The sequence below is a fragment of the Engystomops pustulosus genome, chromosome 11, assembly GCF_040894005.1.
Source record: "Engystomops pustulosus chromosome 11, aEngPut4.maternal, whole genome shotgun sequence".
NCBI classification, from domain to species: domain Eukaryota; kingdom Metazoa; phylum Chordata; class Amphibia; order Anura; family Leptodactylidae; genus Engystomops; species Engystomops pustulosus.
The window spans coordinates 2,144,888-2,169,693 of record NC_092421.1 but is presented as its reverse complement, the minus strand read 5'-3'; the positions used below and the strand labels follow the sequence as shown (position 1 = coordinate 2,169,693).

The following is a 24,806-nucleotide window of genomic DNA, read 5'->3' as shown; positions in this document are numbered from 1 at the left end:
TGTACACACACACACATAGAGCCATGTACACACACACACATAGAGCCATGTACACACACACACATAGAGCCATGTACACACACACACATAGAGCCATGTACACACACACACATAGAGCCATGTACACACACACACATAGAGCCATGTACACACACACACACAGAGCCATGTACACACACACACAGAGCCATGTACACACACACACAGAGCCATGTACACACACACACAGAGCCATGTACACACACACACAGAGCCATGTACACACACACACATAGAGCCATGTACACACACACACAGAGCCATGTACACACACACACAGAGCCATGTACACACACACACATAGAGCCATGTACACACACACACAGAGCCATGTACACACACACACAGAGCCATGTACACACACACATAGAGCCATGTGCACACACACACAGAGCCATGTATGCTGCCGTATCTCAGGAGCGGAAGGTGCAGTATAGACAACGTGCAATCAGCAAAGGTGAAGATCCAAGGAACTAGAAGAAGATCTCCAGCGAGGAGGCTCCTGGGTGTACAGGCTGCACTCACTAACCTAACACAAGCAGGAGGTGTCAGAGGCCCGTATATATATATACAGGCAGAGCAATCAGGGGAAACTCAGGGCGGCTCTAATCAGGAGACACAGGTGGCAGGTTTTACAAGTAGGTTCAGCACCATAGTCCAGCAGACAACTATTCATCTAGCTGAGCGGCTCAGCAACCAAGGAGACACAGAACCAGGCACCAGAATCAGACACCAGAACCAGGCACCAGAACACAGGTTTGAATCCTGACATCACTCCCCTCCTAGCGGCGACCTCTGTGCCTGGTTCTGTTGGATTCTGCTGATGTAAACGTTTAATCAGACCAGGAGCTTTGATGTTGGATACTGGTTCCCATGAGTTTTCTTCTACACCATGGCTTCACCATTTGATAAGATACTGGAGGAGATTTCTGCATTTACGGGAGTCCACAATTTTTTCCACAACAAATTCTTCCTTTCCCTCAACTTCATCCGCATCTGGAGAAGATCGTTCGAGAATGGATTGACTGTAACCTTTTTTAGTAGAGACACATGAAATACAGGGTGACTTGTCATTGTTTCCGGAAGTTGTAGACGTACTGCCAGAGGACTCATTATCCTAGAAATTTTATAGGGTCCAATAAATTTCTGTCTGAGTTTGGGTGCAGGAACCTTCAGCTTAATATTCAGAGTCAAAAGCCGGACTCGATCCCCTACCTTGAATTCAGGAGCCGGTCTCCGATGTTTATCTGCCGCTTTCTCATATCGCTCCTGAGCAGCTCCCAATTTGTCCTTTAACAGTGATTTGATTCTTTCCGTAACTTCGGAGCCACCAAATTTTTTGGGGAGAATGCTTGGATGGTAGCCTAAGTTTGCAAAAAATGGCGTTTGCTTTGTTGAAGAATTCTGAGAGCTGTTGTAAGAAAATTCAGCAAAAGGCAATGAGTCTCCCCAATCATCCTGCAGATATTGTTCTAAGGTTTGATGAGTGCGTTCTGTCTGTCCGTTAGTCCGGGGGTGGTAAGCAGGTGACAGGTGAAGTTTAATATCTAACGATGTACAGAACCTCCTCCAGAGTTTAGATGTGAATTGGACTCCACGATCTGACACTACTTCATCCGGTGCACCATGAAGGCGAAAGATGTTGTTGATTATTAAGTCAGACGTTTCTTTGGCAGAAAGCAAACCAGTACAAGGGGTGAAATGAGGAGCCTTAGTGACTCGGTCCACCACTACCAGTATTCATGTCTTTCCTTTAGAGTTTAGGAGATCCATTATGAAATCCATTGAGATCAAATTCCAGGGTCGTACTGGAATGGACAATGGCTGCAGCAAGCCAATCGGTGAGGTACATGAAGGTTTGTAGCGGGCACAAGTATCACAAGAGAGAACATATATCACATCTTCTAATCACCCGGGCCACCAGAAGTAACAGTTCTTGTGTCTTCTGCACTCCCTTGTGTCCTGCTAGTCTGGAATCATGTACAGACTGTAGGATCCTCAGACGCATGGCCTCCGGTACATATAGATACTCAGAGCGTCTACTTTTCCATTATCCTGGTCAAAAAAAAAATTGTGAAATTAAAATGATTCAGGAATAGACTCCATCGGGTTTCACCTATTGGCTGATCAATGCAGAGCAGCCAATAGCAGCGGTTTTACTTATGACATCAGTGATACCGACCACCATGTCTGTAGACACGGTGATCGGGGCAGGGTGACGGCTGTACTGGATAGCCACCAATTTTGCCTCACGGTCCAGAGGGGTTTTGCTGCCCCCTCTGTCCATGTTTGCTGCTTCTGGCTGGTCGATCTGGACCAGCCAATAGCAGAGATATTCATCACAATGGGCAGCGCTGAGGTGAATGAGAGCAACACACAAAGACAACTGTTGCTGTCTAGGACCCACCAATCATCAGTGGTAGGGGCCGTGTCTGGTGGCATCGTGCCATCTCTCCGAGAGCTCTGATTGACCTCTCTGTGCACCCACTGCTGGAGAAGGGTCACCACTTGTATGTGGGATAACTCTTATCCCAGCGTTCACCTATTACAATCCCTCAGGGCCAGAGGTTCTGTAGCCACTTAGAAAGGGGGACATCAAAGCGATGTCCTTGTTCTGACCACAATTCAGGGGGACCCCAGCACCCTCACCCCTCCACGAGGTACCTCCACCGCTGCCCCCGAGCCAGACGGCTTCCGGGCTGACAGTAAATACATGGGTGGGGTTGATCTGTCAAATCAGGCGCTGAAGCCGAAGATGCGGAAACCACAGATATGGTACAAAACACTACCATGTACATCGTACAGATGATGCTGTACATCTCTTACGTGCTGTTCCCATGTGCAGGTCCTGCCGTGTCATGTCTCCATTTTCAAGAGGCAGATATTAGGTAACTCATACTTGGACAAGTAGGACGGGGCCCAGGACCTCTGGATTAGATGTCCCCGTGTTTTGTCAGGGCAGCATTTTCCCGGTGAATTCTGCTGCTTCTTAAAGATATACCCCTGGTATATTCCACCTCCTTATACGCAACACATTAACAATTCCCTTCCAACCTTTGTTGTGAATTCATCTCGGTAAAGGAAATATTGTAATAACTGTTGGGTCACGTGGCTCCCTGTCCCCTCCATTATTTCATTCCAGGATGTAGTTTGCAAACTCGGGTCACTTTTAGGTTTTATGTTTTTTATTTAGGTTTTCTATTTCCCCTCTAAGTCTCTGGATTTGTTATCAGATCCTGTGTAATTTTCCGAGTTCTTTATTTATTTATTATTATTTATATTCCAAGTGCTTTATCATTCCGGACCCTGCGGGATTCTCTGGCTAGTGTTTAGTTCTACTAATCAGAGAACTGACATTTCACAGTGGCACAAACTGGGTGTCACATAACGGGCACTGAACTTTCCAGGAATAATTGCAATTTCCATATTTAGCATCCATTGTACAATATGGGGCTCATTACTAAGGGTCCGCATTTTCGTCAAGTTTCCCAGCGATTTCCGTGTTGCGTCGCATTTAACAGGGGTTTTTGGCGCATCGGCGCCGGCTTTCACACGACACAAATCGGGGGGCGGGCCATCGGACGATATGACAGATTTGGACAACGTGCAGGATTTAACATCGCAAATTGTGTCGCAAGATATGCACTCACATACACCAGGAAGGTGAACTCCTGCGGACCTCAGTGGGGAAGTGACAGATGCAGGATCTCGGGTGCACGATGTTGGTGAACCGTGCCGGACTTCATCTTCGTCAGACTGTCCGGATGGGGGATCGCTACAGGACCGGGTAGTTAAGTGTGCTCCTATATTTGGAAACCACTGTTCAAAATGCTCATTTCCCCATGTGTATTACACTACATCACATACTACACCTAGCTAAATTCTCCAAGGGTTTTCGGGTTCCCCTCTGTTTTGGTACCACTCAGCCTCTCCAAATGCATCCTGACACATGTGAAGGATTTCTGTCAAATTTGCCTTCTTAAAGGCAAACATCCCTCTATCCCTCTACAACATGTTATGTACACATGTGGGGAACTGCAACACTCAGGAGAAATAGTTTTACACATTTTTGGGGTTTTTTCCCTTGTGGCAATAAAAAATTTGGGGTAAAAGTGACCTTTATAGGAAAATTTTCACCTTTTTCATTTTTAGGGCCAAATTCTCCAAGGGGTGCACTTTCCAAAATGGTGACACTTGCTTGGGTTCCCCTCTGTTCTGGTACCACTAGGCCTCTCCAAATGCATCCTGACACATGTAAAGGATTTCTGTAAAATTTAGCTTCTAAAAGGCAAACATCCCATTTTCCCTTCTGAGCCCTGCTGTGTACCCTTACATCATTTTATATGCACATGTGGGGCAATTTTAGACTTGGAAGAAATAGTTTTACACGTTTCTGGGGGTTGTTTAATCTTTTTTCCCTTGTGGCTTACAAAAATTTGGGGTAAAAGTGACATTTTTGAAAAAACTTTCACCTTTTTCCTATATAGGGGGCTACTTGAATCAAACACCTGTTGGGGCAAATAAACAAGTTACACTTTGCTAAATCCTCCAAGGGGTGCACTTTCCAAAATGGTGTCACTTGTTGGGGTTCTCATCTGTTTTGGTACCACTAGGGCTCAGCCATATTTGTCCTCCAAAAAGGAAACAACGCTCTTTCCCTTCCCAGTGCCCCCCTGTGCCCGTACAGCAGGGGGCAGCAACACAATGGGTACTGGCACTCAGGAGGAATTGCCCTAAACATTGTAAAAGGCATCTTTCATCTTAACCCCTTGTGAAGGTGCACATTTTAGTGCTGAATGAATCTATTATCTGTAATTTCACTTCCATTCACTTTTCACCCTCATGAAACTTCCCAAAGGTTTTGAATATTTTGAGGGTTGCAGTTAGTTTCTAAAATGGTGATTTTCTTTCATATAGACCTTATAAAGTCACTTCTAACTAAATCGATCCCTCCAAAAATTGTTTTTGATGATTTTTGTGAAAATCGGAAAAATCACACCTTAAGTTATAAAAAGTAGAAAATGTTGAATTTGGAAACCAGTTTTTTTTCAGGCCTGTGTCAGAAAGGTGCAAAATGGAAATTACACTCTAAGGGGGAGCTTTATCATTAGGCGGTTTTAAAGTGGTGGTAAATGCATTGGTTCCAGCCTCCCCAGTATATAGCCTGCCCCTGCCCCTTAGTATTTAGCCAGCAGCCTCCTGCCTCCAGTATATAATCAGCAGCCTCTTGCCCCCAGTATATAGCCATCAGCCCTTACCCCCCCATATATAGCCAGCCCCTGCCCCCCCAGTATATAGCCAGCAGCCTCCTGCCCCCAGTGTATAGCCAGCAGCCCCTGTCCCCTGGTATATAGCCAGCAGCCCCCTTGTATATAGCCAGTGCCTGCCCCCAGCCCCCTTGTATAAAGCCAGTGTCTGCCCCCCAGTTTATAGCCAGTGCCTACCCCCTTGTAAATAGCCAGCAGCCCCTTGCCCAGCCTAAAAAACATCAAAAACCTTCATCTTCATCTCTGGCTCCACCTTCAAGTCTCGGTGCAGTGCCTTCTCATATACCACCACGTCAGTCGCTTGTTGACATCATAGTGTGTACCGATGGCGATGCTCGCAGCTGACGTCATTGTGTGTGTGTGACGGAGTGCGTGGGGACATAAAGACAGAGCCGAAGATAGAAGACGAGCTGCAGGGGACGTCAGAAAGGTGAGTACAGCGGGATTTTTTCATACGCTCGAGTATAAGTGTTAGGGTGTTTTGCAACATTTTTTGTGCTGAAAAACTCTACTTACGCTCTAATATATACAGAATTTTTTAAAAATTCAAATCATAAATCTGGCTTTGCACTGCGTGGCACAAGCAGAGGCTCGATGTTTAAGCCTCTATTTATGAGTGGTGGGAAAAGGCCCTGCAATTGTTTAACTCTCCAAAATTGCAAAAAAAAACCTTTGCGCTTTATGCCAAAAAGTCAGTGATAAATCTCCCCCCAAGAGTTTATTCAGACGGCATATTTGACATCAGTATGAGAACCATTTTTCGGGGGGAATAGTATACTGACTCATTGGGTTCTCTGTCTGTTTCTTTCACAGATACGTGGACCATGAGATAAAACTGCAGCATGCACTATTTATTTCTCACACGTGGAGCAGGAAACTCCGAAGAAGTCAATGCATCCGAACCCCCCCCCCCCAAAAAAAATAAAAAAATAAACGGACGGCACATCTGTATGAGGTCTGCTTTTCCCTCAAATGTTGCCAGACAACCAACGGGGCTGGGCCGGACGTAGATTAGAAACCCATCCACTTTGGATGCCGGATATTGCACATCCGCCTTTTTACAGACTTGCACCGGACAAGCCCATCGGAATGAGCCCTAAATGTTGCCTGTAAACAGGAGAAAGTGAGTAATAATCCGTGAGAATTTCCCATGTGATGAAACTGTGTCATGTCCTTATGATGCGGAGACCTTTATAGCTCAAGATTTTATATTTCAATTAAATCCGATATTCCATTACGTATAAGGTAATATGTAACTGGGCCAAGCGATAAAGTGGCGGCAGCAGGAAGTATCCGGAGAGGTCACGGCACTTATAAAAGGCAATGTGGAGGGAGAGCAGTCAGAAGACTCCAGCGGAGGGCGGTGAGTGATATAGTGATATAATATATGATATAATACCTGTATCATGCCGTGGCTTCTTCTAGCCTGAGATATAGCTGATATATACATATATAGAATTAGATTCAGCTAATTCTGATGTGGGTGGTACTGATGGGTCTGTCGGGAACTAGCAGGCACAAAGAGTTAAGACTCACTTATCCCTGCCCCTAACCACCTCATCACGCCCCCTGTAACCTGATAAAATCGTGTTAAAAGTGGAGTGGTGTGGGGTGACTGGCCTGCGGCTCCCTGTTATATATTTAATAGGGATCCAGAGGAGCCGGTTCTTCTTAGTGAGCAGAGCCTACTGAGACAACTCACTAAGAAGAGCCGGAATTCCCATCGCTAGTGGGTGGGCATTTCCTGGTTGTGACATCAGCTCACCCCACTGAAGCCCGAAAAGGACAGCATGTTTGTAACTGGGCGATCTGAGGCATGTGATGAGTCTCATACTTGTGACATTACTGAAGGTCCTTTGCATCAAACTAAGTATTTTTAAATGATGCAGGACAGCTTGTTTGTAATTGGCCGACCTGAAGTATGTGATGTGTCACATGCTTGTGACATCACTACAGGCCCTACAGCCCCTCTCAACAAGACTTCTGTCATCTCTAGCTATACCATATGGTTTCCCATTGCAACCAGAAAGCATGGCAAATAGAGATACGCCTGGGAGAAAGGTCAAACCTCTGCTAGTGGCTGAACACCTGCAGATAGATAAATATTGTAAATTAGTGAATTAAAGCGTTAGCTGGCTACGGTTCATACCCCCTCTCCACACTGGTGCTCATCATCCCATGTCTACAAAGCAGCTCTGGCCTCTTAGTATATTCAGAATGGTTCTCGGCCAGGTTGGACCTGTTTAGCCCGGATCTGACTTGGCAGAGATTTTGGCTCGTCTCCACCAGAGAACCTATAAAAGACCATAATAAATATTTTCTCATCTCCTTTACCCTACTACATCTTGACTTTGTTTGACAGTGGGGTCAGGCGGCTCTTCTGAGGGATGATGTTTATCCTAATATTCACAATCATTTACTTAAATTACAACATACATTCAAATTCAAGATAATAGGAGTTATTGTTGTATGTATTTTTTCAGGTTGAGGTTCATATTGTCATAAATCCATGATGTCTTCTTCACCATCCAATGGAGCTGGAGCACAGAATTATCAAGCGATACCAATCTCCTGTGACATAAGTCCTCAGCAGCATTTACACCCTTATAGTGCAGCCGTTACAGAAAACTCTAATGCACCTCAGGTTCATCTTGTGCATCTAGTAAACCAACCTACTCCTGTGCCACCACAAAGTGTGGGCATATCTTTGCCACAGAAAACACCATCGCTGGTAGTGCACCCGACAAAAGGTCTTGTGGTGAGTATCGAAAACTACAATGCACATTGTACAATGTTCTGAACCAGAAAAGCAGAAATCGGAAATTCCAACTTCTAGAGATACTTTGTCATTTTCCACATACATTATAGAATTACCGTATATACTTGAGTATATACATTCAGCGGCCACTTTATTAGGTACACTGAAAGGAGTGGCACCCGGTGTGGTCTTCTGCTGCTGTAGCGCATCTGCCTCAGAGTTGGACGTACTGTGCATTCAGAGATGCTCTTCTGCCTACCTTGGTTGTAACGGGTGGCGATTTGAGTCACTGTTGCCTTTCTATCAGCTCGAACCAGTCTGCCCATTCTCCTCTGACCTCTGGCATCAACAAGGCATTTCCGCCCACAGAACTGCAGCTCACTGGATGTTTTTTCTTTTTCGGACCATTCTCTGTAAACCCTAGAGATGGTTGTGCGGGAAAATCCCAGTAGATCATCAGTTTCTGAAATACTCAGACCAGCCCTTCTGGCACCAACAACCATGCCACGTTCACAGGCCACAAATCACCTTTCTTCCCATTACTGATGCTCGGGAGAACTGCAGGAGATTGTCTTGACCATGTCTACATGCCTAAATGTACTGAGCTGCCGCCATGTGATTGGCTGATTAGAAATTAAGTGTTAACGAGCAGTTGGACAGGTGGACCTAATAAAGTGGCCGATGAGTGTATACAGTATAATGAATTATTTAGAAGACCATTGAGAGGCTTCTGGGTAGTGAACCCCCTGGACCACTGCAGACAATGATGAAAGCCGACACCTGGGACCGGAATCTAAGTGGCACCCAGTTTTCACCAGTCCAGCGCAAAGTGGGTTGGAGCGTGGCACCACCAGGTCGCTCCGCAGCTGTGATTTGTCCGCGGTCGCAGCCAAGGCAAGGTATAAAGATGTTGAGCAAAATCGTAGTCTGGGACAGGCAGAAGGTCAGGACGGGCAGAACGGAATCAGAGTCGGGGACTCTTTATTAAAGGGGTTGTCCCTGTATCACCCAGGAGAACGAGGACTGTTCTTAGGATGGAGTTAGGAATCTGCTTCTTCGGGAATGAATACAGTGTTTGGCTTTAATCCCACATCATGTCATTAGTCACGCTGGTTGGTAAGGGGGCAGCCTTACAAGGTAGCAAAAGAGGCATATTTATACTTATCTGCTCATTTCTGAAGAACCGGGCCTTTAACGCCGGGAACTTACTGTATATTTATCTTGAGGAACTTTGGTAAGTTGTGACATTTTACAACCTTTTAAGGGGGTGATTACCACGCGCCACACCAAAAGAATTTGGATCAAGTATAGAGAGTGATGGGTCTTATGGTAAAGGTTCCCACGGCTGCCCATTGTGCACCAGAGATTTAGCAGGTGACAAGATACATGGAGCATTACAAAGGGTTTTCTCTCTTCACAGATCTTATTGATTGTCGCAGGCGCTGTGCAGTTTATATTAGGGATCGGGATGCTTTTCACTCATATCCATTACACTTTGTACAGCGGTGTGCCATTCTGGGGGTTAGTGTCTGTAAGTATTATCATCTTTATCTAATTGTTTTACCTTTTCATACTGGATATAAGTGATTTCTAAATTTTTGTTATGTACATTTTGTAGTACCTTGTGGCAGCAGCTTTTACCATATCGGCTCTGAAAACAACATCCCTTTGTGTGGTGAGTTTTGATGCCATTATCTTTCACCAGAATTTCAAACAGAGGATGCCCCCTGTCTATGGTGATGGTAGAACCTCCTCTTCTCTAGGTGTAGAGGATGCCCCCTGTCTATGGTGATGGTAGAACCTCCTCTCCTCTAGGTGTAGAGGATGCCCCTGTCTATGGTGATGGTAGAACCTCCTCTCCTCTAGGTGTAGAGGATGTCCCCTGTCTATGGTGATGATAGAACCTCCTCTCCTCTAGGTGTAGAGGATGTCCCCTCTCTATGGTGATGGTAGAACCTCCTCTCCTCTAGGTGTAGAGGATGTCCCCTGTCTATGGTAATGGTAGAACCTCCTCTCCTCTAGGTGTAGAGGATGCCTCCTGTCTATGGTGATGGTAGAACCTCCTCTCCTCTAGGTGTAGAGGATGCCTCCTGTCTATGGTGATGGTAGAACCTCCTCTCCTCTAGGTGTAGAGGATGCCCCCTGTCTATGGTGATGGTAGAACCTCCTCTTCTATTAGATGTAGAGGATGCCCCCTGTCTATGGTGATGGTAGAACCTCCTCTCCTCTAGGTGTAGAGGATGCCCCCTGTCTATGGTGATGGTAGAACCTCCTCTCCTCTAGGTGTAGAGGATGCCCCCTGTCTATGGTGATGGTAGATCCTCCTCTCCTCTAGGTGTAGAGGATGTCCCCTTTCTATGGTGATGGTAGAACCTCCTCTCCTCTAGGTGTAGGTGATGCCCCCTGTCTATGGTGATGGTAGAGCCTTCTCTCCTCTAGGTGTAGGGGATGCCCCCTGTCTATGGTGATGGTAGAACCTCCTCTCCTCTAGGTGTAGGGGATGCCCCCTGTCTATGGTGATGGTAGAGCCTTCTCTCCTCTAGGTGTAGAGGATGCCCCTGTCTATGGTGATGGTAGAACCTCCTCTCCTCTAGGTGTAGGGGATGCCCCCTGTCTATGGTGATGGTAGAGCCTTCTCTCCTCTAGGTGTAGAGGATGCCCCCTGTCTATGGTGATCGTAGAACCTCCTCTCCTCTAGGTGTAGAGGATGTCCCCTTTCTATGGTGATGGTAGAACCTCCTCTCCTCTAGGTGTAGGTGATGCCCCCTGTCTATGGTGATGGTAGAACCTCCTCTAGGTGTAGAGGATGCCCCCTGTCTATGGTGATGGTAGAACCTCCTCTCCTCTAGGTGTAGAGGATGCCCCCTGTCTATGGTGATGGTAGAACCTCCTCTCCTCTAGGTGTAGAGGATGCCCCTGTCTATGGTGATGGTAGAACCTCCTCTCCTCTAGGTGTAGGGGATGCCCCCTGTCTATGGTGATGGTAGAGCCTTCTCTCCTCTAGGTGTAGAGGATGCCCCCTGTCTATGGTGATGGTAGAACCTCCTCTCCTCTAGGTGTAGAGGATGTCCCCTTTCTATGGTGATGGTAGAACCTCCTCTCCTCTAGGTGTAGGTGATGCCCCCTGTCTATGGTGATGGTAGAACCTCCTCTAGGTGTAGAGGATGCCCCCTGTCTATGGTGATGGTAGAACCTCCTCTCCTCTAGGTGTAGAGGATGCCCCCTGTCTATGGTGATGGTAGAACCTCCTCTCCTCTAGGTGTAGATGATGCCCCCTGTCTATGGTGATGGTAGAACCTCCTCTCCTCTAGGTGTAGAGGATGCCCCCTGTCTATGGTGATGGTAGAACCTCCTCTCCTCTAGGTGTAGAGGATGCCCCCTGTCTATGGTGATGGTAGAACCTCCTCTCCTCTAGGTGTAGAGGATGCCCCTGTCTATGGTGATGGTAGAACCTCCTCTCCTCTAGGTGTAGAGGATGTCCCCTGTCTATGGTGATGGTAGAACCTCCTCTCCTCTAGGTGTAGAGGATGCCCCCTGTCTATGGTGATGGTAGAACCTCCTCTCCTCTAGGTGTAGAGGATGTCCCCTGTCTATGGTGATGGTAGAACCTCCTCTCCTCTAGGTGTAGAGGATGCCCCTGTCTATGGTGATGGTAGAACCTCCTCTCCTCTAGGTGTAGAGGATGCCCCTGTCTATGGTGATGGTAGAACCTCCTCTCCTCTAGGTGTAGAGGATGCCCCTGTCTATGGTGATGGTAGAACCTCCTCCCCTCTAGGTGTAGAGGATGCCCCCTGTCTATGGTGATGGTAGTACCTCCTCTCCTCTAGGTGTAGAGGATGCCCCCTGTCTATGGTGATGGTAGAACCTCCTCTCCTCTAGGTGTAGAGGTTGTCCCGTCTATGGTGATGGTAGAACCTCCTCTCCTCTAGGTGTAGAGGATGCCCCTGTCTATGGTGATGGTAGAACCTCCTCTCCTCTAGGTGTAGAGGATGTCCCCTGTCTATGGTGATGGTAGAACCTCCTCTCCTCTAGGTGTGGAGGATGTCCCCTGTCTATGGTGATGGTAGAACCTCCTCTCCTCTAGGTGTAGAGGATGCCCCCTGTCTATGGTGATGGTAGAACCTCCTCTCCTCTAGGTGTAGTGGATGCCCCCTGTCTATGGTGATGGTAGAACCTCCTCTCCTCTAGGTGTAGAGGATGCCTCCTGTCTATGGTGATGGTAGAACCTCCTCTCCTCTAGGTGTAGAGGATGCCCCCTGTCTATGGTGATGGTAGAACCTCCTCTCCTCTAGGTGTAGAGGATGCCCCCTGTCTATGGTGATGGTAGAGCCTCCTCTCCTCTAGGTGTAGAGGATGCCCCTGTCTATGGTGATGGTAGAACCTCCTCTCCTCTAGGTGTAGAGGATGCCCCCTGTCTATGGTGATGGTAGTACCTCCTCTCCTCTAGGTGTAGAGGAAGCCCCCTGTCTATGGTGATGGTAGAACCTCCTCTCCTCTAGGTGTAGAGGATGCCCCCTGTCTATGGTGATGGTAGAACCTCCTCTCCTCTAGGTGTAGAGGATGCCTCCTGTCTATGGTGATGGTAGAACCGCCTCTCCTCTAGGTGTAGAGGATGCCCCCTGTCTATGGTGATGGTAGAACCTCCTCTCCTCTAGGTGTAGAGGATGCCCCCTGTCTATGGTGATGGTAGAACCTCCTCTTCTCTAGGTGTAGAGGATGCCCCCTGTCTATGGTGATGGTAGAACCTCCTCTCCTCTAGGTGTAGTGGATGCCCCCTGTCTATGGTGATGGTAGAACCTCCTCTCCTCTAGGTGTAGAGGATGCCCCCTGTCTATGGTGATGGTAGAACCTCCTCTCCTCTAGGTGTAGAGGATGCCCCCTGTCTATGGTGATGGTAGAACCTCCTCTCCTCTAGGTGTAGAGGATGCCCCCTGTCTATGGTGATGGTAGAACCTCCTCTCCACTAGGTGTAGAGGATGCCCCCTGTCTATGGTGATGGTAGAACCTCCTCTCCTCTAGGTGTAGAGGATGCCCCCTGTCTATGGTGATGGTAGAACCTCCTCCTCTCTAGGTGTAGAGGATGCCCCCTGTCTATGGTGATGGTAGAACCTCCTCTCCTCTAGGTGTAGAGGATTGCCCCTGTCTATGGTGATGGTAGAATCTCCTCTAGGTGTAGAGGATGCCCCATGTCTATGGTGATGGTAGAACCTCCCCTCCTCTAGGTGTAGAGGATGCCCCCTGTCTATGGTGATGGTAGAACCTCCTCTCCTCTAGGTGTAGAGGATGCCCCCTGTCTATGGTGATGGTAGAACCTCTTCTCCTCTAGATGTAGACTATGACCCCTGTCTATGGTGATGGTAGAACCTCTTCTCCTCTAGATGTAGACTATGACCCCTGTCTATGGTGATGGTAGAACCTCTTCTCCTCTAGATGTAGACTATGACCCCTGTCTATGGTGATGGTAGAACCCCCTCTCCTCTAGGTGTAGAGGATGCCTCCTGTCTATGGTGATCTTGCATCCTGACAGAATCCTCTGTGTAGACCCAGGGGTTGGGCTTTGGTTTGGATGCATTTCAAATAACATGTGATTGTCTGTGCTGCTCATTCTTAGCTCTTGGCCCCCACCTTTGTGCTTCTGTACAGCTGTGTTGTAGGTTTTTCTGCCCTGTTGCCCATTTTTGTTCTTACACCTCCCTTCTGCTCGCTGACGTTGTATACCAGTGACTGTTTTTTTCCTCGTTGCGCTGCAGGTTAAAGCTTCATTGGCCTTAAACATCTTAAATGCCATTGTCAGTGGTGTGGGAGTAATAATGGCGAGCCTGGACATCGTAGTCTCTACTGGTTGTCCTTTACAGACCAGTGATTACCACCTCTGTCGAGGGAGGAAGGTAAGTCTTCTGTATTTTGCCACAACATAAATTAGATAATAATACAGAATGACAGTGATAATTGCCAGACTTTATACAGACAATAGAAGGAGAAGAGCCCATGAGATCCTCTTTTATATTCTAAGGTGGAATCCCATATTTCTTTGCATTGCTGTGTTCTAGAAGCCTAAGATTCTATTCATATTGACCGCCCTTATGCTGTGCCTCTTACAGCAGTCGTTAACCCCTGAACGGCGAGGGCCTTTTTTGTCTTTGAGTTTTCTTTTTTCACTCCCGAACTTCAAAAATCTATAACTTTTTTATTTTTCCATGTAAAGAAGTAGAAGAAGTGACGGCTTGTTTTCTGCCTAACAAATTGCTCTTCATAGTGACGGTATTGAATATTCCAGCCGTGTACTGGGAAGCGGGAAAAAAATTCCAAATGCAGTGAAATTGGTCTACTTTATTCGTAGGGTCGGTGCGATCACTGGGATAACAAATATAAATAGGTTTTTTAATGTCTTTGTACATTTACAAAAATTAAAACCTCCTGTACAAAGAAAAAGTTTTTTATTTTGCCCTAATAACTTTTTCATACTTCGGTGTTTGCAGCTGTGGTTGGTGTCATTTTTGCGACTTTTGATGACATTTCCAATGCTTCTATATTTAGGACTGCCATTTTCGACTTTGGGCGCTATTATCCGTTATGGGGTTAAAGGCAGTGAAAAAACGTTATTATATTTTAATAGATTGGGAATTTCCGGCCACAGCGATAACAATGGTAGTTATGATTTTTACTGTTTATTATATGACTTCTAGGGAAATTTATTGTTTTTTTTAAATATATTTAAATTTAATTTTTTTTTTTTTTTTTACTATTTTTCAGACCCCCGTGGGCACTTTAAAGGAAACCTACCACTTGAAGTGGCAGGTTTCCGATGGCAATACCGAGCACCAGCTCAGGGTGAGGTCAGGGTGAGCTGGTGCCGGAGCTTATTTTTGTTAGTGTTTTAAACAGCGGTATCGCTCGGCGCTTACTGTGCGCGCGGCTACATAGGAAGTGAATGAGAGCCGTGCGCATGGTAAGCGCCGAGCACGTACCTCCCTGCGCCGGCTATAAAGTTTAAAAAGTGTTTTAAACCGCGATACCGCGGTTTAAAACACTAACAAAAATAAGCTCCGGCACCAGCGCACCCTGACCTCACCCTGAGCTGGTGCCCGGTATTGCCATCGGAAACCTGCCACTTCAAGTGGTAGGTTTCCTTTAACCATAGGTTGTCTGATTGATCCCACCATATACAGCCATACTGCAGTAAAAAATGTTAAATATAAAAAAATTTAATCTAATTTATATGTTATTTAAAAAAAAAACCTGTAGTATCGCTAAATGTGTATTGACCCAGAGAAATGTTTTTAATTATTTAGGTTTCAGCAATAAATGTAGAAAATTGTATTAGAAAAAACATCTGATTTACATTCTTTAAAAAATAATGGGGGTCATTTACTAAGGGCCCGAATCGCTTTTTTTTTGTCGGGTTTCACAAATTTTTCCAATTTGCGCTGAATTGCCCCGGGATTTTGGCGCATGCGATTGGATTTTGGCGCTTCGGCGCCGACATGCATGCAACGGAAATCGGGGCCGTGACCGTTGGAAAACCCGACGGTTTTGTAAGGATCGCGGTATTTTAAAAAAAGTGTCACTTGACACGCGCTTACCTGCACCAAGAAATAGAAGGTGAACTCCGGCGGACCTCGTCGCAGCAGCGACACCTAGTGGACATCGGGTGCACGACCTTAGTGAATCCCGGCTGGACCCGAATCGGCGTCGGAGAACCCGCTGCTGGATCGCGACTGGACCAAGTAAGTAAATCTGCCCCATTGTGTACAAAAGAGTTAATACTGTACAGAAAGGGTTAAACTTCCTCCATGGGACATAAGAAATTCAAAAACCAGACAGAAAATAGTCAGCAATAGTGACAGAAAAATAAAAAGGTATTACCTTTAAATTTGCTAAATTTCCTGGAAATCAGGTGTGGGGATATAAGGGTTAATCCAATAACTCCTGGTGACCCAGAATACAACATGGACTTCCTGACTCTTGTTGTGCCAAAAGATTTACCCTTTCTAAACCGCTTTTAAAATAAGACTTTACCAACAACTGCAAGAGACCGTTCCATAATTTCACAAGTCGGCGATGAGGTAAAAAAACTAAATTTCCCTTCCTTTATTTCCCTCAGGGGTAAATAAATCCATTGTTTACCTTCTGGGATACATGAGACTTTTCCATAAGTTTTATTCATTTAATTTCATGGAGAAAACTAAATCCAAAAGCAGCAATTTGTATCCAGGACCCCAAACGTTGTAGCAGGTTGTTGGGTGAGACCTGTCCATGCCATAAATGTAACAATGTAACCGTTACATAGAGATGCCCCCTCTCCCCGCAGATAATACACTGTACATTGTACTTCCCTCCTTAGCTCATGTTTTGTGCTCATTTTTGGCAGATCGGAGGGATTGTTGTCTATTCGCTGCTCGTCATAAACTACCTGCTCCTGTTTAGTGTGTCTGTATCTCTTGCCGTTTATGGATGCCGATCTTTGGATCCCGCACCAAGTCAGCCCCAGGTAAAAATGTCAAAACCGATTATGTACTTATGTATGTGTCTAAACAAAAAATAACACCACGAATCCACAGGGGTCGCAGCAGTTTATTCTACGGAACATCTTGTTGGGCTGGAAGTCTTTGGATGATGAGACCTGATGTGGTACCTGCTGAAACCTCTGATAAACCCCAATACCCCAATAATTTCATCCCAGCTGGCAGTGCCCCAATACATATCCGGCGGACCTCGGCGGACTTCAGCGCAGCAGCGCCACCTGGTGGACGGCGGAGGAACTTAGTGAATCGCCGGAAGACCCGAATCCACCGCAGAGAATGCGCCGCTGGATCGCGAATGGACCGGGTAAGTAAATCTGCCCCAGTGTCTTATTCTGCATGTTCATTTTTTCCATTTATCTTTATACATTGCATTCTTCTAATTTTCACTTTGATTTCTCCTCTCATGAAGCCGGGGAAGCTCAATCATGCATTCGAGGTCTCGCACCTCCTCACAGCTGCTCCTTCTCCTAAAAGCACTGCGCCCTTCTCTATTTACCTTCCCCTGCATTTCTCCCATAGTGCAGTGTCACTCCTCCCCTCGGTGCCTGCTGCTCCCCCTAGCTACATGTGGCAGACACTGCAGTTTCCATTATTAACCAGAGTATATACATCACCCAATCTCAAGTGCAGTGACAGTTCAGCTCCAGGTTGGAATGTAATGAGTAACCATAATTTCAGATGATATTTGATATTGTGTTGGGGGAAAGTGTTGTGATGATTTTTCTAATATACTTCATTAAGAAATTCTCCCTAGTTTGTAAAGTAACAGCTAAGTGGCCCTTAGTAACAATGTAACATCTATGTTGCTATGGCAAATCTGTCTACAAGATTGAAGACTGATCTCTTTCTCCTCTCCTATGGGTGTTAACCCTTCCTGCTCTCTCCCTGACTGTAGTATGCTATGAGCACTATATTCAAGCTGAAAGTGAAGGGGTTAATCCTCCCTTCTCAGAGCTGTGTAACCACACACAGGGAGGTTAGATGTGAGATCCTGCAGCCTCCATAGACACACACTGTACAGGCTCCAATCTCTATGGGAGGGAGGAGATTGATTGAACTGACGGTTGTTTTAAAGGCACAAGTAAGGAAAGACGCCGGTCCAGATATAGGATTGTGTCTGCACTCGTACCGTTGAAGGTCTTTGTAGATTGTACATTTATTTATGAAGTGTTTGTGCCACTTACGTGTCGCAGCTGCACTTTGCACTTTAGGAATCTTTGGGGTGGTAGTGCTTAATCGTCGTTTCCACCACATTTATTACTGCGCTTCGCCACGATTCAGTTACAACAGCAAAAAGCAAAGTGCAGCGATGATAAAAAAGTGTCACCGTGTCACATCCGGAAAACAGAGCGGATGCAGTAAGAGCGTGGCCACTACGGGATTATCTTGTGCAAAGTGCACATTAGTGAGGGAAATGACACTGAAGCAGATTGCTCCAGTTGTGACGCACTTCTAGGGAGATGACAGGACTGTGCATGGAAACCTGCGCTGATATCATGTCACGCCGCAGCCAATTTAACGTGGCACTTACCTGCTGAAGGTACGTATTTGGAGCATTGGGCAGATCTTTGTATCAATACATGTCTTATTGTTGCACTATTGTACCTTCATGTTACTGTAATAATCTCCCCTCTCCTTGCAGGTCTATCTGGTGCAGAACATGGTGGTCCCAGCATCTTCTACAGTCAACGCTCAGCTGCCATCTTACTGTGATCACCCGGTGGAGGGCAGGAGGTGACGCTCGCCCGATCCCTGTGCACTGCTCAGTGTGTGGGAATACATGGTCTAGTTCATCTTCATCTCTTTGGGGTTCTATAATGTTTTCGTCACATAACAAACATTCTTATTTATTGTTTTTTTGTGCCAAAAGTCTAAATAAAGAATGAGATGAGAGTTTGGCCATTGTTATGGTGTTGTATCTGGACAATATTTTGGGCACAAAGTGGAAACCTGATGCAGGGATTCCCTGAGGGCATTTTTGTTGGAGGAACTTTGGGGGAATCTGAGGCTTAGGTAGTTAAAGGCTCCTTTCACACATTGTCTGGCCAGATATCGGTCCCCATAGAAGCCTATAGCGCCCAACGTAAGTCACTGCACCGTACCCGCCCTTGTGAAACATCTACATCGTGCTCCATCTTTTCCCGTGTTTACAGCTGGGTGCCATGTCTCGCTATGGAAAGGGGAGCGGTGAGCAGCGATCGTCCCGCCGCCTCTCCAGCCAAACATGTGCTACACCCTGTCCCTAGCGCACATTTGTGTGATAGAAGCCTAAGTGTGCGATAAGTTTCTTGTGATACGTTTTGTATGAATAGAAGCAGAGGTGCAGTTCTCCAGCAACACCACAGGGAAGGTAAGTATGTGCGGTAAGTATGAGTGCTGGAGACAGATAGGTACAGCTCATCAGTCATTGCCGCTTCATCTCCAATGATCATTTACTCATGACTTATCCTGAGAAAAGTATCAAAAATGGCAAGGGAACAGGACGAGCCCTTTCAATAAGTATTTGTTGTAAGTCATTATCAACAATATGTTTGTGTTTTATGCCTAGTTGCTCACTTTTGGTTACTATGTATCATTGCTAGAAGCGACACGGTTTAGTTAATTCTTTATATGATCGGACATCTATATGGAAAAAAATGTCAAGTATATAAAACATTTATAAGCGTAGTACACGTCACTCGGTGATACGGGTGCACAAGTAGGTTACAACACCTCTCAATATATAATAGAAGACTGGCACTTCTGTAGTGTTCGATTTGCATGATATATTTTATTAAAGTGAATTGGCAATACAAATGAATGCAACGTTGTGGTCTTAAACATCAGACCTTCTTCAGGCACAGATTGCTAGGCATAAAAGCTTGAAGTCTGGTGCTGTGACTGTTAGGGCGCATAAGAGCTGCGAAAAGCTGCGCTGACTTCAAGCTTTTATGCCTAGCAATCTGTGCCTGAAGAAGGTCTGATGTTATAAGACCACAACGTTGCATTAATTTGTATTGCCAATTCACTTTAATAAAATATATCATGCAAATCGAACACTACAGAAGTGCCAAGTTTCTTCTATGATAAGTATACAAACCATGACTGGGAAGTGTGTGGCTACAGGAGGAAATGGCTCACGCTGTAAAAACAAATGTTCCTTATTTTGCAAGACAAGTCTCCATTAGTCTATTTCTAAGTCTTTCTCCTGGTGCAGAGACATGTAGGGGATACCACCCATCATCCACGGCACAGCTCAGAAGTGAGTACAAAGTATAAAAAGATGGGAACCACCTAGACCAGTGGTGGCGAACCTATGGCACGGGTGCCAGAGGTGGCACTCAGAGCCATTTCTGTGGGCACTCAGGTTATCAACCAAGGACAGAGTTCACCAGGAACAAATCCACCAAATCTTCCTGCAGTCCCAGGCAACTAAAGAGATTCTGCTCACTAAAGCGACACTTTATTGGCTGTTTGGAACTGCAGGAAAAGTGAGAAGGTATGGACAGGGCTGCATTATCTTTGGACCCAGGTCAACATCTGCAAAGAGTTTGTATGTTCTCTCCGTGTTTGCGTGGGTTTCCTCCGGGTACTCCGGTTTACTCCCACACTTCAAAACATACTGGTAGGTTGTTTAGATTGTGAGCCCCATGGGGACAGGGACCAATTTGATATGCTTGTGCAGCGCTGCGTAATCTGTGTGCGCTATATAAATAAAGAATTATTATTATTATTATTCCTCTACAGAGAGACCCTGGAGAGAAGCTACAATGAGAGTCTGAATTTGCCCTCCTTCTATCAACTGTATTGGTGGCCTCAGGGGCTGATAGAACAAGTAGCAATAAACTACAGCTTAAAATGCCATGTTCGCACTTCACGGTAAATAAGTGGATTTTGGTTGTAGCTTGGGCACTCAGTCTCTAAAAGGTTCATCATCACTGACCTAGACAGTATAATAATACAATATTCACTCCCGAAAGCTAAAAGAAGCCGGATATGACTGTACCTTTATTCTTTATTGAATGCACAGCAAGGAAAAGCATTAACAATACCACATTAAAAACATTCAAAACTTGTAATAGAGCTGTACACTCAAAATATATTGTGATACAGTTGTATTACTGTATATTGCATGAGCGATCAGACCCCTCAGTGTTCAAACGCCCTAAGGGACCTAAAAAAGTATTAACCCTGAAATCCTGAATCTGGCGGCTCCTGTGAGCCCTCTCCATGCACCCGCAGCCGACATGATAAAATCTTAGGAGGCCGCTATTCTGTGCTTGTTATCAGGTCAGGGTGAGAGGCCCAACCTGTGCTTGGTATATAATGCCCATTATCATGAATCCTTTTTGGATATTAAATAGCAGGTGTGTCAAGCAGCCTTCCACTTTTCATACCTATGAATCTAAGTTTACGGCTCAATTTTCCATCCTGAAAAATGAAATTTCTGTTATTTCAAGATAAATTGAAGTGGTGCCCCAAAATACCCCTTTGACTATAATGGGGTCCCTTTGGTTTTCTTCATTGTTTTGGATGGAAGTTCCTAATGCGAGTGTGAACTTGGCGTTAGTAAGTCATCATCAAGCATGGTAAACCAGGGGCACCCCCATAGCCCTTCAAGATCATTAGCATCATTTTAGAAGTTGATTTTAGAAGGGAGGAGGCCATGAATAACAGATATAAGACGATTATCACAATCACAGTGTCTGGATTTATCGTGATCTATCATGGAGACCCGGTCCTCCTCAGTGATCAGCACAGGAGCAGCTGAAACTGCAGTGATATTATATATATATTAATAGACATTGATGGAAATTCATGAGCAGGCGATGGCTGATAAGGGGGTAACCACTGATGGTGCCACCACCACCACTAACTAAAATAAAACCCCTAACACAGCAGAACGCGTTGGAACGGTGATGGTCACAGCTTCACTGAATCATTATTACACCTCTGTAAAAGGTAAAATAATTAATAACACATAAAATAAATACAACAATTTTTGGCAAGGTCCTCGGTGACCCAGATTCCCGGTGACACCTTCAACTACGAAGACATTTAAAGAACTAACATAACTTTCAGTTTTCCTCTGCCAAAAGATAGCGGTCCCTCCTTAACCCCCTATATGAGTGCTGGGGAACCTTTTGGAGACAGAGTGCCCGAGCTACAACCAAAACCCACTTATATGTCGCAAAGTGCCAACATGACAATTTCAGCAGTAACTTATTGATCCCTGCTGTGTCACAGGTTGTAATCGTATTGGCGTCCTGAGTTCACCAATACAATAGAAAGATGATGGAGAAATTTGGATTGCAGCTTCCCTCCAGTGTCCCCTGAAGAGGAAGAATCAGGGGGCCCAGAGCAGGAGCTCCAATGACAATCCATCTCTATCCACCCCTTCCCGCTCCTCCTGTATCCCTGGCAGCCAAGGATGTTGCTTTAAAATAGCGCTGAGCAAGGCGCGTCCTGGGCTGTATTGGACCTGGGCTGTATTGGACCTGGGCTGTATTGGACTGCAGGAGGAAGCCTTGAGTCGTGTCTGGCAAACTCTGTGGTGGGGTGAAGGACTTGGTGCCCACAGAAAGGGCTCTGAGTGCCACCTCCGGCACCCGTGCTATAGGTTCGCCACCACTGCCCTATATAAACCTATCACCTCACCCTTAAACTCCAACCCCCTTTCTTAACCCCTGCACCCCCAGCCTGTCCCTCCTCCCAGCGTCCAGCATGTTCTGTGCTCCCAGGACCCGCGCCCGCTGACATCTTCCGGGATCAAGTTAAACACTTTTTTTTTGTTAGTAAATAAATTGGCTGATTTCACAGTTTACATGAGAATTTGTGCAATTGTCCTTACACAACAGGACGCTGAGCACAAGGATAAAACCACAGAACAGACCCGAGTGTACGGAAGTGCGGAAGAATCTGCGCTGCCACAACAAGGAAGGCTATCAGCTCTGTGTGAGTAAGTGATACGTTATGTTCTGTGGATACCATTGCATGATGTTATTTTGTTAGATCCTATGGACCAGGGATAATCTGTGAGGGGCGGAGCGTTTCATCTCACGTGAAAATGGAAAGGATGTTCTCATTCCAGCAAATGTTATTGTCTGTATAATGAAATGTTTCCAATCTGCTTTCTGTAGCAATTCCTCCTGGTTTTCTAGATCTCTGCTTGCTGTAGTTCTATAGGAAGCTTCTATGTTACTTCCAGTGGATATTATCTGTCCCTGGTCATGTGATGTCACACAGGTGCAGGAGTCACTAGTATCACGCGGCTCTGATTACTCTCTGTGATGATAAAGTATATTGGAAAATCATACAAGCAATAAACGCCCCTTATTACTGTCTAAGAGATTCTGTAGGATGCCAAAATAATTCTCCCCTCAAGTCCTGACCATACATCGATCGCGGGTGTTATCTATGTAAATTCTGCTGGCAAAGCCACCGGGGGCACTTGGATGTAAGTGGGAGTGTGTTCTGGCTCTTACCATCTGTGGCACACGTACTTCACCATTTTGCTGAGCGCCAATCCAAACCAAATGGTTTTGATCCTTGGCAGTTAAGTGCTGGCACATGTGTCAACCCTAGGTCCCTAATTTTACCACCAAAACTGGGAAAACCTATTGACTCGAGTATAAGCCGAAGGTGGGAAATGCATTGGTCACAGTCTCCCACTATACAGCCTGCCAGCCCCTGTAATATATAGCCCGCCAACCCTCTGTAGTGTATAGCCTGCCAGCCCCCCTGTAGTATATAGCCTGCCAGCCCCCTGTAGTATACGAAAAAAAATAACCAAAAGAAGAACAACAAAAATGAGCGTGCGTTACTAAAACATGAAATTTATTGATATGCATTAAAAAATAAGACAATCACGTAGTACCAGGTGGTTACAAGGCGTACAGCCAAAAATGGGTGCTGGGCAGCACAAATGATTAGTAGACAAAAAACAGTATATTAAATAACATCATAAAGTGCATGGTGCAAAAAACCTTAGGAATCAGTCAATACTGAATAAGTTAATAGAAGCGCAGGATGGAAGAATAGAGTAGTTATACCTACAGATGTAACTTGACCCGCACTTGACCCGCCTACCCGCAGCGCGGACGTACAAGTCACGGATCATGCGCCCATTATATCCCACCTTCTGTCTAATTGGCGCAGGTGCGCCTTGGTTCTCCCATTGGTCAGCTTCCATGATTTAATCCTTCCGTGCCGTCTATAGCACCACCCCTTGACAAAGTCCTGTGAGGACGAAACACGTGTCGGGGAGGTGCTGGGCAGCCTTCCTCTTATGCGCTGGTGACACTTTACATCTGTAGGTATAACTACTCTATTCTTCCATCCTGCGCTTCTATTAACTTATTCAGTATTGACTGATTCCTAAGGTTTTTTGCACCATGCACTTTATGATGTTATTTAATATACTGTTTTTTGTCTACTAATCATTTGTGCTGCCCAGCACCCATTTTTGGCTGTACGCCTTGTAACCACCTGGTACTACGTGATTGTCTTATTTTTTAATGCATATCAATAAATTTCATGTTTTAGTAACGCACGCTCATTTTTGTTGTTCTTCTTTTGGTTATTTGCTTTTTGAGCTTAGCAATCTGCACATTGTCGGTGCCCTCTATCCATCATGGCAACATTGCTTTAATTTATGATACATTTGGTCCATATTTTGCTCTAATAGGTTTTTCTTCCCTGTAGTATACGGCCTGCCAGCTCCCTGTAGTGTACGGCTTACCAGCTCCCTGTAGTATATAGCCAGCCAGCCCCCTGTAGTATATAGCCAGCCAGCCCCTAGCAGTATATAGAATTCCAGCCCCCTGTAGTATATAGCCAGCCAGCCCCCTGTTGTATATAGCCTGCCAGCCCCTGTAGTATATAGCCAGCCAGCCCCCTGTTGTATATAGCCTGCCAGCCCCTGTAGTATATAGCAAGCCAGCCCCTAGTAGTATATAACAAGCCAGCCCCCAGTAGTATATGGCCTACCAGCCCCTAGTAGTATATAGCCAGGCAGTCCCTGTAGCATAGAGCCTGCCAGCCCTCTCTTGTAGTATATAGCCAGCCAGCCCCCTGTAGTATATATCCTGCTAGCCCCCAGTAGTATATAGCCCAGCAGTCCCAGTAGCATATAGCCTGACACCACCTCTTCTAGTATATAGCCAGCCAGCCCCCTTTAGTATATAGCCTACCAGCTCCCTGTAATGTATAGCTAGTCCCCTCTAGTATATAGCAGGC

General features: G+C 45.8%; 2 protein-coding genes across 2 annotated transcripts in view; both read left to right on the top strand.

Moving 5' to 3' along the window:
* The window catches only part of LOC140106333 (membrane-spanning 4-domains subfamily A member 8-like), an 18,616-nt gene extending 203 nt beyond the window's left edge, over window positions 1-18,413 (top strand). Inside the window, exons 1-9 of the mRNA XM_072130733.1 lie at window positions 1-496; window positions 6,120-6,429; window positions 6,552-6,669; window positions 7,790-8,064; window positions 9,485-9,595; window positions 9,683-9,739; window positions 13,815-13,952; window positions 16,436-16,555; window positions 18,232-18,413. The exon at window positions 1-496 is cut by the window's left edge and continues 203 nt beyond it. Of these exons, the coding sequence (XP_071986834.1) occupies window positions 7,816-8,064; window positions 9,485-9,595; window positions 9,683-9,739; window positions 13,815-13,952; window positions 16,436-16,555; window positions 18,232-18,327 (771 nt within the window). The 5' untranslated portion in view covers window positions 1-496; window positions 6,120-6,429; window positions 6,552-6,669; window positions 7,790-7,815 and the 3' untranslated portion in view covers window positions 18,328-18,413. The remainder of the gene's footprint in view (window positions 497-6,119; window positions 6,430-6,551; window positions 6,670-7,789; window positions 8,065-9,484; window positions 9,596-9,682; window positions 9,740-13,814; window positions 13,953-16,435; window positions 16,556-18,231) is intronic.
* Window positions 18,414-22,358: 3,945 nt separating this feature from the next.
* Window positions 22,359-24,806, top strand: part of LOC140106328 (membrane-spanning 4-domains subfamily A member 4A-like) — a 43,228-nt gene continuing 40,780 nt past the window's right edge. The window contains exon 1 of the mRNA XM_072130729.1: window positions 22,359-22,527. Coding sequence (XP_071986830.1) covers window positions 22,394-22,527 — 134 coding nt within the window. The 5' untranslated portion in view covers window positions 22,359-22,393. The remainder of the gene's footprint in view (window positions 22,528-24,806) is intronic.